This window comes from Psammomys obesus, unplaced genomic scaffold (assembly GCF_907164565.1).
Source record: "Psammomys obesus unplaced genomic scaffold, mPsaObe1.curated_primary_1811, whole genome shotgun sequence".
Classification (NCBI taxonomy): Eukaryota; Metazoa; Chordata; class Mammalia; order Rodentia; family Muridae; genus Psammomys; species Psammomys obesus.
The window spans coordinates 504,001-516,679 of record NW_026596162.1 but is presented as its reverse complement, the minus strand read 5'-3'; the positions used below and the strand labels follow the sequence as shown (position 1 = coordinate 516,679).

The following is a 12,679-nucleotide window of genomic DNA, read 5'->3' as shown; positions in this document are numbered from 1 at the left end:
TGTGTGTGTGTGTGTGTGTGTGTGTGTGTGTGTGTGTGTGTGTGTGTGTGTTCCTGGTGCCTTCTGTATCCTGGTTAGCTGAGAAAGGTAGCCAGGACAGTGGGAATGGTGACAGAGAGTTCTCAGTCCACTTTGAGTGGTGGAAATTTCCTTCCTCAAACTAGTATCTATTTGTGTGGGCCATACAATGTGATTTCCTGTGAGTGCAGAAACTGCTCAATCACCATTTCTGGGGCTTCCTATAGACACAGTATTTGTGTTTATTTGTGTCAGTGACCCCTGCAGGCCTGTGCTAGGAGCTGTCTAGTTTTTGAGGGTGTGGATAAGGATGGGAAGCAAGGTTTGATTTAACCAAATGCTTGGGTTGCTAGCTTTTTAGCGCAAGCTCTACTGACCCAGTGGGAGCTGCTTCCCAGAGAACTTCACTGACAGAAAATAGACATGTTAAACCAGTATGACCCATGGCCCTCCTCTCTGAGAAATGCAGGCTTGATGGCATTTGTAGTGTCCTGATCCTGCAGGTGATTCACTACAACAGGAAATAACGGGGTTTTATTAAAGAATCCATCTGTGGAGGTGTAAGTTGGGTGAGGGTTTTTCTTGCACATGCATATCCAGTGGCCTCCCTCGTCACACTGCAGGACTAGGCCTGGGACAAAAGACTAAAGAGTTTGGATCTCGCCTGGTGTGACCAGTATCTGATGGCACAAACCCAGTTCTCTGCAGTGGCCTTTTGAGGGGCTAGGACAAATAGTCAGGGGTACCCCCATGGAGTCATCACACATGCTTGAGCAGTAGCTCTGGGAGAGTTTGGGTGGTCTTACATTCCCGTCAGGTGTTATGTTTTTCATACCTCTCCTACCTTAGGGAAGCATATTTTACTCTCTGCTTAAGCCTTAAAAGAAATCACCCCCATTTAAGGGAACTCCATATCTCACAGCAGGGTCAGTTTCAGGGCTGTGTGAGGAAGCTGATCAAGTCATAGGGTAAGATTTCTAAAATTACAGGCATTTAAGTGGTAGGCTGCTTTCCTTAAAGAGTTTCGGAGATGCTGGTAAGAGCCCTTGCTACGTGAGCATGAGGACCTGAATTTGAATCCCCAGCACCCATGTAAAAAGCTGGGTATGGCCACATTCACCTAATCCCAGAGCTGTTGAGACAGAGGCAGGAGGATCTGGGGAGGGCTCACTGGCTGCTGACCTACTCCCAGGTTAAGTGAGAACATGCTAGCTAGATTTATGTCAACTTGACACAAGCTGGAGTCCTCAGAGAGGAGGGAGCCTCATTGAAAAAAAAGGGAAAAAAAAAGTGCCTCAGTAAGATTGGGCTACAGGCAAGCTTATAGGGCATTTTCTTACTTAGTGATTGAAGGGGAGGGCCCAGCCTGTTGTGGGTGGTGCCATCCCTGGGCTGGTGGTCCTGGGTCCTATAAGAAAGCAGACTGAGTAAGCCATGAGGAGCAAACCAGTATGCAGCACCCCTCCATGGCCTCTACATCAGCTCCTGCCTCCAGGTCCCTGCCCTCCTTGAGCTCCTGCCCTAACTTCCTTACACGATGAACTGTGATATGGAAGCATAAGCTGAATAAACCCTTTCCTCCCCAAGTTTCTTTGGTCATGGTGTTTTATCACGTCAACGGGAACCCTAAGACAGTGAAAGACCTTGTTCCAAGGAAATATGGTAGAGAATGCTAGAGCAGGATAGCTGACCTCCTCCTCTGACCTCCTCAAATCACACATGCTAGACACGCCCACACCATGCACACACTCTCCCACATACACACACACATGAAAATATTTAAAATAATAAAATATTTTTAAAAGAAAAAATAAACTAGTTTCATTCTCAACCCAGATTTTTGTTTAGAGGATGTGTTAGTTCGGCTGTGCGTGAGCCACTCAGGACAGGGCTGTGTTGAAGGATTGTCTGTGTTTATTACAGCAATAATGGGCTGAGTGAAGACATAGCTAGGGAGGTATAAGCTGATGAACATACTCAGGGAAGAGGGAACATCTCAGGCATTGGTCCCTGCAAAGTGACAACGAACACCTGCCAGGTCCCCTCGACACAGTGCCCCTCTCTCACACATGGCCTCTTCCCCGTCCCCACTGATAGGAACGTCAAAGTGGATATTGTCCCGCAGGTTCTCTGCCAGCTTGCCCCATCTTTTATAAACAATCCCTGAATTGAAATCCTCCCAGTCACTTCTTTGGAGTGGGATGTCTGTCTGGAGACCAGTATCGGCTCTCTGTGGACTGCTGTCACTAACTCTTACATGCTGGGTGGCTTCAGCACAATTGGTCATCTCTCAGTCACAGACACACCTCCTGGGCATCACTGGGACATACACAGGATAGCGCTAGGGAAGAGCCCCTTTCCAAGGCTCAGGGGAACAGTCATTTCTGTTCTACTTCTAGCCCAAGTAGCCACCTCTGTTCTGGGTTCATGACCTCTTCATCCATCTTCAGAACCAGTAGGATGGAGCCAAGGTCTTTCATGGTGCCCTCCTTGGAAAAAAAAAAAAAAATCACCTCAGTTGAAGTCCTTAGCTGTAATTCCATTTTCAGAGTCCCTCTTGCCCCGAAAGGTTAAAAAAAATTCTGAGAATTCAATTCAGATAGGGACATTTTGAAGATCATAAAAGGTCTTTGCTGTCATGCTCACCTCTGATCCCACTCTGGGGAACTAGATCATATGAAGCTTGTAATTAGCTCATAATGAACGGTCACTGAGTTGCTGGCATGTTCTCACACTTGACACAAACCCCATAGACAGCAGTTGGCCCGTTGGAGAGAGCGTGGACTTTGCCAAGATGACATAGCTCAGAAATGATGTGATAGGAGCCTTGATACAAGGTGTTCTGACTTCCTAGACCTCCAGTGTCCCAGAGCCCCCACTGATTGATAGGTGTGATTTACTGACTTAAGTAACCAGGGAGAGAGGTACTTAGAATGTACTTTTCGTAAGATTTAAAGTTTTCTAAGACAAACTCAGAGCAGGAAGAAAAAAAAAAAAAACCCAAAACATGTTTGAACATCATGGAGAAGTGGTCTGGTACCATACACCTGAGATTGGAGGAGAGGTTGGAAGTGGGAGGGTTGCCAGTTTGAGGCCAACCTGAGCTGCATGGCGGGTTCTAAGACTGCACAGAAAGACCGTATCGAACAGTAGCAAGAAGTGCAGGAAGGATGAAAGCTGAAACATTTAGCTTGGAGATTCAAGCCAGGCCCACTGTGCCCCTCCATGGAATGAAACAACCCATGTCCCCACTCCAGGTGAGGTAGGCACAGGGAATTAAAAGTAGATGTTAGATATTTCTGTACTCTCCTTCCGTAAAGCCATGCTTTAAATGTACTTCTGCAAGTGAGTTAGGTATGGACAATACATCTGGTAAGGTCTTTCCCAGTAAAGATCTTGTGACCCTAGCACAAACATGGGACACAGGCTTTTCATTGTTATAAACACATAACCTTGGCCACGTACCCCAAATCAAAGAGACTAATAGAAATGGGGATATCCTTAGTCTTCTGAAAAAGACTGCTGGCTTGTTGTGCCTGCCCCATGTTTTCTTAAAATAAGTTACTTGGTATTTATATTATTTTTTTAAGTGCCATGCTTTTACACATTATATTTTATATTACATGTTATAAAAATTGAAGTTATAGGAGGCCGAGAGCAAGGGAGAGCAAGGCCTTGCCTTACTTTTTCTTGAAAATGAGCTTTAAGAGAAAGATCATTTACACATATACACACACACACACATACACAAAGCCTGCTGTTTAATGAGCACAATTCAGAAATTTGAGTGTGTTTACAGAGTTGGGTCCTTTGCCCACTTTTGAGTTTCAGTCATTTGCATTGTCCTTGTGAAGATTGTGAAATGTGCTCATCAGTATTCTCTATTCTCACCCAGCCCTGGGCAGCAACCATTCTACCATCTGTTTCTTTGGCTCCTTCCCCCTCCCCTTATACTTATATGTCAATGCCTTGTCATAAATGTCTAGGACAACAAAAGCTTTTTAGCTATCCTATGTCATGTTTAGGGCACTGAACCTGCATTTCCTTGCTTCCCTCTTCCCCCAACGTCTCCATGAACTATCCTTCTAGCCCAAACCAGTCGTGTTAAATATGAATTTGTTTGCTGCAGCTCGACAGCAGTATACAAGTATAGTTTTACTTGTAAAAAGTAGAGAAAAGTGGATGGTTAGTCTGGGAACCGGGGAACTTGTGGGTTTTTCAGTTTCCATGGACTACCCCATCTGCCCTCTGATTGCCCCCAAGTACATTGTCCCCTAGTGGCCACTGATCATGCCGTAGTCACATCCTTGGGCGGTTTGTGGACTCAGTCTACCACTGCCCTTTCCTGCAGGTTCTACTGTGGGACACCAGGTCAAAGTGTCTAGGCTTAGTGTGTGAGCCCCGTGGTCCCTTCAGCATTACATGTTGTCATGTAGCCCCGTGGTCCCTTCAGCTGGCCGACGCCTAGACCTATAAGCCGCCGGTGAAACAAGATTCCTCCCTGAAGTAGCAACTGGAGAATAGAAATAATGCCTTCCCTCCATGTCTATGTTGACTTTTGGGCCAGTTCCAAAGGTCGGCAGTTTCTCAAGACATTTTATGCTGGGTGTGTCAAGGTTTGTGTTTGGGGAGTTCTTATTGATTTTGTTCTCTTGCCTTGAGCTCTCCCTGTTTATACACAGAGATGGACTCAGCAACAGCAATCAGGGCCATGTCATAATTCTCTCTCCTAGTACCTGTTTGATCTCTGCTCTCTTAGTTTTAGAAGAGGTTGTAGACTTAATGCACTACAAGAGGCCTCTACCCCCAGGGTGTAAGCCATGATCTAGTGAAGTGGGTATAGGTCGTATGAAGACACTTAGCCCATACACTTCAACATACATAGAGTGCTGAGTGGAAGCCGGGTATCGGCACTTATCATTGCCCTCTTGTTTAACACTGATGCCTGATTTTTTCCCCCCTCTTCATATGCAGGGTTGGCCGGCGGCCTGTGCTGCTGTTTTCCATCATCTTCATTCTGATCTTTGGACTGACTGTGGCACTGTCAGTGAATGTGACAATGTTCAGTACACTCAGGTTCTTTGAAGGATTTTGCCTGGCCGGAATCATCCTCACCTTGTATGCGTTACGTAAGTAGGAACCGCCATGACTAGACCCCACAAATATCAACCCAAGTGTTGCTGCCTAAGAGGTTCTGGACGGGAACTGGGTGTGCTAGTTGGGGAACGTACACTTTGAAGCCTTTGTGGTTAAGAAAGAAAAAAAAAAGAAAGAGAGAGAAAGAAAGAAAGAAAGAGAGAGAGAGAGAGAGAAAGAAAGAAAGAAAGAAAGAAAGAAAGAAAGAAAGAAAGAAAGAAAGAAGGAAAGAAAGAAGGAAAGAAGAAAGAAACGCTTACAGCCTGGCCTCAGTCTCAGTGCCGGCATCAAGGAGAACGGAAGTTTGCGTAATGGTTTGGAGATATGGGATCAGCTCAAGCTGACATAGGGCTGCTATTTTCTCTGAAGTTTCTGTATTGGCATTCTGTGCACTTCAGAATACACCGCTGGGTACCCTAGTCCTGGATCCAGCAGAGCGCACTGACCATCTCTGTGTGGACTGCAATAGGCATATCCTGGACTCCTTGAGATCTTTTCTTCTACTTAAGGCCATACAAAAGCCACATTTCTAGCATTCTTTCGGGCCTGTGCGTAAGTGGTCTGGATTTGAATTGTCAGCTTGGTATTAGACCATTAGGTCCGAGGCATGGTATTGGTTTGCTCTGTTGAAACAACATGGAGAAAGCATTCAGCAGATCAGCCATATTTGTTTCCCAATGATCACTGCTATCAAATATGGGTAGGTTTTACTTACTTGTTTTCGATTCTCTAGAAGACAACCACACACCCGCAACCGAAGGAGAATCTGTAGATGTTTTACTTTCTAGTTCTGTGCTTCAGCTGCCACCCTTCCCTCCCATCCTCCCATCCTCCCCACCCCCCGGAAAGACCTGTTGGGTCACTGGACCGATAAGGTTCTGGCTTTCTTGATCTTTGATAACAGGGAGAAAGTTAGATCTAAATTAGGTAGTGTTCTAGAGGACTAAAGTGAAAATACCTCTTAATTCGCTGCAATTTGCATATTAAAGACTTCTTTAGATAACCTAAATATAATCAGTTCATGATATAGCATTTCAGCTCTGAGGAAGGAGTGGATACAGGAAAGGCCCCAACTATATTCTCTTATCTCGTTCTAAGAGTGAGCCGGATTGTAGTTTCTTGGGTTACAGTGTTTGCCTTTATTTTGGAGTACTTGTCACATAGAATTCTTTTAAGAGATGTGACAAGGCAGTGGGTTTAGGTGATGACATCTGGAGTTTCTTCCTTTGAAGAGACAATATGGGCCTTGGGACTTGAACACATTCAGAGTGGCTGTGGTGTCCTTGTGACTCTTACCTACACATTGGTCTGTGTAATAGGTCAGGTCTGAGGTGTGCTTCCTGAAGTGACTCCAGGCAATGCTGGAAGTCACCCCGTGTGGTCCTCTCTCCAGGCAACTAACTGTCTCTGGTTGTCACAGAGATCTGGCAGCCTTGTCCTTCCCATGGAGTGTCTCTACCGGAAGAAGGCTTGTACCATACAGCCTCAATCTCACACCCTCATCAACAGAGTTCAGGAGAAAATGCTGTAGAGCAAAGATGGCTCTCCTTTTATCTTACCTATCAAGCGCTCGTGCTTTGCTGAGGATATTTAGATCTCAGCAGAAGAGAACACCAGATCAGTACTCCCATCAGCCAAAGGTGATGAAGAAGGGTGGGGAAAGGCTGCATTGCATTTGTGCCTGGAAACTGCTTCTCTGAGTCTGTCCCTGGATTAAGCCGGCCCATGTGTGAATGGTACCTCAACTGAGTACTGCCTTTTGCTGACGTAGATCATTGAGCTGTTGGCCCTTTAAAAGTCATTGCTGTATCTATGTTGAATTTGAGAGAGGCAGGTTTCATAGGAATATGTGCGTGGTACCTCTTTCTTGCCCTGCCCTCCTCCATCTTTGATATCTGGGCCTTCCTGCAGCACATGCCCTCTGGGTTGTGCCAGCTCTAGGGCTTTCTCATTAAATGCTTGAGTCAGAGTTTAACACAGGCTCCTGACAAACCATTTTGTTTTTGTTTGTTCATTGGTTTATTAAGCTTGAAAAGAATTTTGGGGCCTGGGGAGATGGCACTTTCCACACAAAGGCCATACTTAGCCTAGGAAATGGATTTGCTTCTGTCTTGTAAGCAGAGAATCATATAACCTGGCTATTTGTACATTGTCATAAAAAGAGCCAGGCATTGTGGGCCATCTGGTCTCTGTCGTAGCTACTTAGTTCTACCACTGTAACATGAAAGTAGCCATACATATACATAATATGTAAATGAATAGCTGTAGCTGTGTTACCATATAACTTTATTCACTGAAGCAGACTGTAGACCATATTGGGCCAGTAGTCTAGAACCTTCCAAGCACCGATGGAAGTGCTTCGTGTGTTAGAGTGACAATACAAGCTTTAGTCTTGTCCTTTCTCTTGGTTTCACCTTAATTTCCCTACTTTACTCTCTTCTATGTGCAATTTTCGGTCTTTGGTAATTATCTTATTGTATATATTTGTCTAAGCAGCCTGCCAGTTGTTGTTTTTTTGTTTTTGTTTTTGTTTTTGTTTTTTTCTGGAGTAAAATAAGCTATAAAAAAAAAAACAATTGTGTTTGTGGCTGGAGAGATGGCTCATGGTTAATAGCTCTTACTGCTCTTTCAGAGGACCGGAGTATGCTTTCCAGCACCCATGGTTGGCAGCCTACAGCTCCCTGCAGCTCTAGCTCTAGGGCATCCAACACCCTCTTCTGGTCTCTAGGGTTTCCTGAATATACAGAGATGCGCGCGCACACACACACACACACACACACACAAATAAATCAGTCTCTCTCTCTCCCTCTCTCCCTGAGTCATGTTTTTCAAAGCTGAGAATAACATACAAACATCATGACACATGTGAGCGCAATGAATACGTGCAAGTGTCACACAGTGACCTCCTGTATGAGCTAATCCATTATCTCAGATTTAGCACAACTAAAATGAAGCAAAAGAATGTGAACAGTGGCTCGAGTGGCAAAAATTAGGAGGATTTTATTAAGAGATGCCAGACAAGCCACCTCTGACAATGGAGAATTGACAAAAGGAAGGAAGGAAGGAAGGAAGGAAGGAAGGAAGGAAGGAAGGAAGGAAGGAAGGAAGGAAGGAAGGGAAAGAAAGAAAGAAAGAAAGAAAGAAAGAAAGAAAGAAAGAAAGAAAGAAAGAAAGAAAGAAGGAAGGAAAGAAAGAAAAACCAAAGTCATAAGTGGCAGATGAGGTTGGGGGTGGTTGGGGTAGTTGGACTGCGGAGGCCCATTTCTCCAAATCCCTGGACCATCTTGAGGGCCAGCCATCAATATAGGAGCTGATGACAAGACATAAAGAGATGCTTTCAGTCAACAGAGCAGGGAGTTAGGAATTTCCAATTAGCTTTTTATATACACTTGGTATATGCACTGTGAGTTTTGCCTAGAGGAGTTATTGATAAGTTGGGCCATGGGGTAAAATAGTTCTGAGCTCTAAAGATGCATGTAAAACTTCTGGACATTAATTCTTTGCAAGTGACATTTTTAATGGTTCCCAAATTTTCTCTACCTTCATCTAAAAACTTTTTATATCATTTAAGTGCTCTGCTGGGAAGGCCTGGCCTTTGTCAAAACAGACCGGGGCTTTAGTCTGTTTTTAATCTTGCAGGTGCTTGATAGTGGAACTAGCAAAATAATGATTTTTTGCCATTTTGATTTTTTTAAAGATTTATTTATTTATACATATGAGCACTCTATTTGTATATATGTCTTCATAACAGGAGAGAGCATCAAATTCCATTATAGATGGTTATAAGCCACCATGTGGTTGCTGGGAATTGAACTCAGGACCTCTGCAAGAGCAGACAGTGCTCTTAACCACTGAGCCATCTCTCCAGCCCCCATTTTGATTTTTTTTATGTAGTTTGCCATGAGGGTGGGCTTTTCATTTCAAGAAATGCTACCGCCCAGGCAGTGGTATTACAGGCCTTTAATCCCAGCACTTAAGAGGCAGAGGTAGGCGATCTCTGAGTGGATCTTGAAGTTAGCCTGGTCTGCAGGGCTTGTTCCAAGATAGCCAGAGCTACATAGAGAAAGCCTGTACTAATAAACAAAAAGCAAACAAACAACAACAATAAAGCAATACTGTTGACTAATGGATATTTTCTGCTTCATTAGCAAGGCTAACTAATGTTTTAATGTTTTTCTGCTTTGGATTTTGTTCTAAGGTACACTATGGTTAAATATTTTACCCTTTAAACTTATGTTTTCTTTGAGTTGCTAATGGGATAAGTGGTTGTGTGATTAGGACATAAAATAGAGAGATTATTGATGTCTTCCCAGAGCCTTTGAACGGAAGCAGAATGTATGTGATCAAGAGAACAGGCCAGGGGCTGGAGAGATGGCCCAGTGGTTAAAAGTACTGCCTGCTCTTCTAGAGGTCCTGAGTTCAATTCCTAACAACCACATGGTAGCCTACAACCATGCATAATGGGATCTGGTGCCCTCTTCTGGCATGTAGGTGTACATGCAGTCAGAGCACTTCTATACATAAATACATTAATTAAAAAAAGAAAAGAGAACAGGCCAGGTCTGCACAGGACCATGGCTGTGGTCCCTGCCCCTGACACTGAGCCATTGTGAGGCATCCAGGTACTTAAATACACTTGGGCTACATTGGAGAGCTGATTTTCTTTTTTTCTTTTTCTTTTTTAACCTGTGAATGTGAGTGTGTTTGCATTCACACATACCCATTCACTTATGGTGAAACATTAGATTTAGTTGTAAGAGACACAGAGAACTACAATCACATCTCCCTCTTTATGAAAAGTCTTATCAAGTACTACAGAGATGGTTACATAAGCAGATTCCACTGACTGTGGCTTGACTCTCATTCCCTGCTAAGATCATACTGTCACAGGCGAGGTGATCCAGCCCTGTATAAGATGTGTCTGTCTTCAAAGCAAGCTTCAGCATACTATAGTTCCAGCTCCTCAGGAAACTGAAGGAGGGTGATGTCTTGAGACCAGGGGTTTAAGGCCAGCCAAGGCAGCATAATGGAACATGTCTATTTAAAAACAAAACAAGCAAGCAAACAAACAAAGCAAAAGCTAAAAGAAAACAGCCAAGATTATTGCCTTATTTTTTTTAAGTTGATTTGATATAGGGTGTAGTAGGGTTTTTGTTATTGTTGTTTTGTTTTTTATTTGTTTATTTGTTGGTGCACTTTGTTTTTTCAGTGCTAGGGATACGATACAAGTCCTTGCATATTCAACTAAGAAGTGATATTACTGAACTGCACCTCTGGCCCATTTAAAAAAAAAAAAAAACACTTTCCTCAATTTATTTATTTGTGTGTGTTTAATGTCTTTTATTTCTCACCTTTCCTTCCGCCTTCCCTTCTTTCCTCCCCTCTTCTATTTTCTCCCTCCAAACCCTTTTATCCTTCTTCTTGCTATCTTTCAAATTCTTGGCCTCTGTTTTCCTGAATTGTTGTTACATACACATATGTGTGTATGGCGTATATGTATTTACATGTATATATTTCCTCATGTAACTCACCCAGCCTGTATGGTACTTGTATGTATGTTGTCATATTGTAAGTACCGTTTTTTTAGTTTCTCTGGTCATTAAATCTCTACCTTCTCCCTAACTATCACTACCTCCCCTTCCCATAATTCTGCTTTTCTGGCTTGAAACAATGGGTGTTACCTTTTGCTAGCAGTCCTTGCCTGGAGATGGGCACGTGACTATAACTATGTAACTTTTTTTTTAAGCATCAATGAATAATTTTCTTGAGAAGTTGTCTCAAAGAGGTTCTCATTATGATAACTCTTCTTAAGCCTAAGCAGCCAAAACTGGATGAATTTTACACATAGTCAAAGAATGGTCAGGAATCGTAAGGTGCCTAAGTTACTGATGACATTGCAAAATTAGAATCCAAATCTCAACTTAATTGCTGTGTAGACTAGAAAAAAAAAAATCTAGGGTTTGCTTTAGGTGGTGTGTTGTTGTTGTTTTTCCCTGACACGACACTAATGAGTTTAAACTCTCAAGGAAACGCTGAATAACTTCTAATCCGTGAGGACAGGATGATATGTGTGTTCTTACTACATTACATATTTTTATACTTATATATTCTTCTGAAGTCCTGCAATTTGTATTGTATGATTTTCTGTATTTGTCTGTGTTGCTTAAAATTAGGGACTTACTTTAGTCAACAAGATTGCTAGACATCACCCCTACACTGTTCTCATTTTTTTTTTCCGTTTTACTTGAATGACTGCACCAAATGTCTCCAAGTAGTGAGTGGCAGATATGTGGAATGAAGAGAATGGAGCTTGTTGAGCTATGGAATGAAGAGAATGGAGATTGCCTCTTGAGCAAGTAGTTGAGTGCCTCTCTAGTGCAAACATTTGCCATGCTTTTGCGGGAGGCAAGTTCCATGAGAATCTGTGCTTAGTGGGTCTCTTTTTTTGTCCTGTCTTCCTCCATCCCTGATACCAGGGTCTTCCCATAGCACACTCTTTGGAGCTATAATTTTGGTTCCCTGTGGGCCAGCTCTACTGACAGAGCCTTTTCTGTCAGTTCCCATTCCTATAATTCTGCTTTTCTGGCTTGAATGAAACAATGGGTGTTACCCTTTGCTAGCAGAGTCCTTGCCTAAAAATTGACAAGATAGGAGTCCGACTTTTCAATTTTATTTCAACTGGACATTTTTTTTGGGGGGGGGGGTAGGAAAACTTGTACAGCATGAGAACCTGTTTTCAAATCCCCAACACACGTATATAAAGCTGGAGGAGGGGCTGGGATGATGGCGCAGAGCTTAGGGGGACTTATTGCTCTTGTGGAGACCCTAGTTTGGTTTCTAGCACCTACATGGTGGCTCACAACTGCCTGCTAATCCACTCCCAACAGATCCGAAGTGGCCTTTCAGCCTCTGTAGGCACTGGACACACTTGTCACACACACAGAGCCAAATGCTCACACATATAAACTTTTAAAAGTTGGGCATGGCTGCAGGTGCCTGTAACCTCAGTGCCATAGGGACACTGAGGGATAGAGACAAGAGGATCTTTGAGACTTGCGGGCCAGCAGCGTAGCACAGGTTCCCTGCGAGAGCATGTCTTAAGGGAAGAGGTGATGGATGATGGAAAAGTGCACTCAGCTTTTTGTCTGTGCTTTCCACGTGTGCATAGGCACATGCAACTGAACACATGCAAATTTTAATTTTTAACCCCTCTGGCGCAACTTGGCTGGATTAGAGAATCCACTAGTTGAAGGTTCTCTACCAGTCTTTCTGCAGGTAAATTGTGAAAAGCAAAGCAATACATTTATCAAGGAAGAAAACAAAACAAAACAAACAAAAAAAAAACGAAAAAGATTGTCCTCTGAGAGGTGTGACCCAGCAGCGCCTCAAAACAGATTCGGAAACTCACAGCCAAACATTGGATGGTGCATAGGGCGTCTTGTGGAAAAGTGGGAGGAAAGAGAAAAGGACCTGGAGGGGACAGAAGCCCCACAAGAAGACCAATACAACTACCAGGGCCCAGAGG

General features: G+C 43.5%; 1 protein-coding gene across 2 annotated transcripts in view; it reads left to right on the top strand.

The window, feature by feature from the left end:
* Slc22a23 (solute carrier family 22 member 23) overlaps positions 1-12,679 on the top strand; it is a 166,673-nt gene that overhangs the window by 36,571 nt on the left and 117,423 nt on the right. For both annotated transcript variants that reach the window (XM_055595086.1, XM_055595085.1), the window contains exon 3: positions 4,993-5,147. In XM_055595086.1, the coding sequence (XP_055451061.1) occupies positions 4,993-5,147 (155 nt within the window). The remainder of the gene's footprint in view (positions 1-4,992; positions 5,148-12,679) is intronic.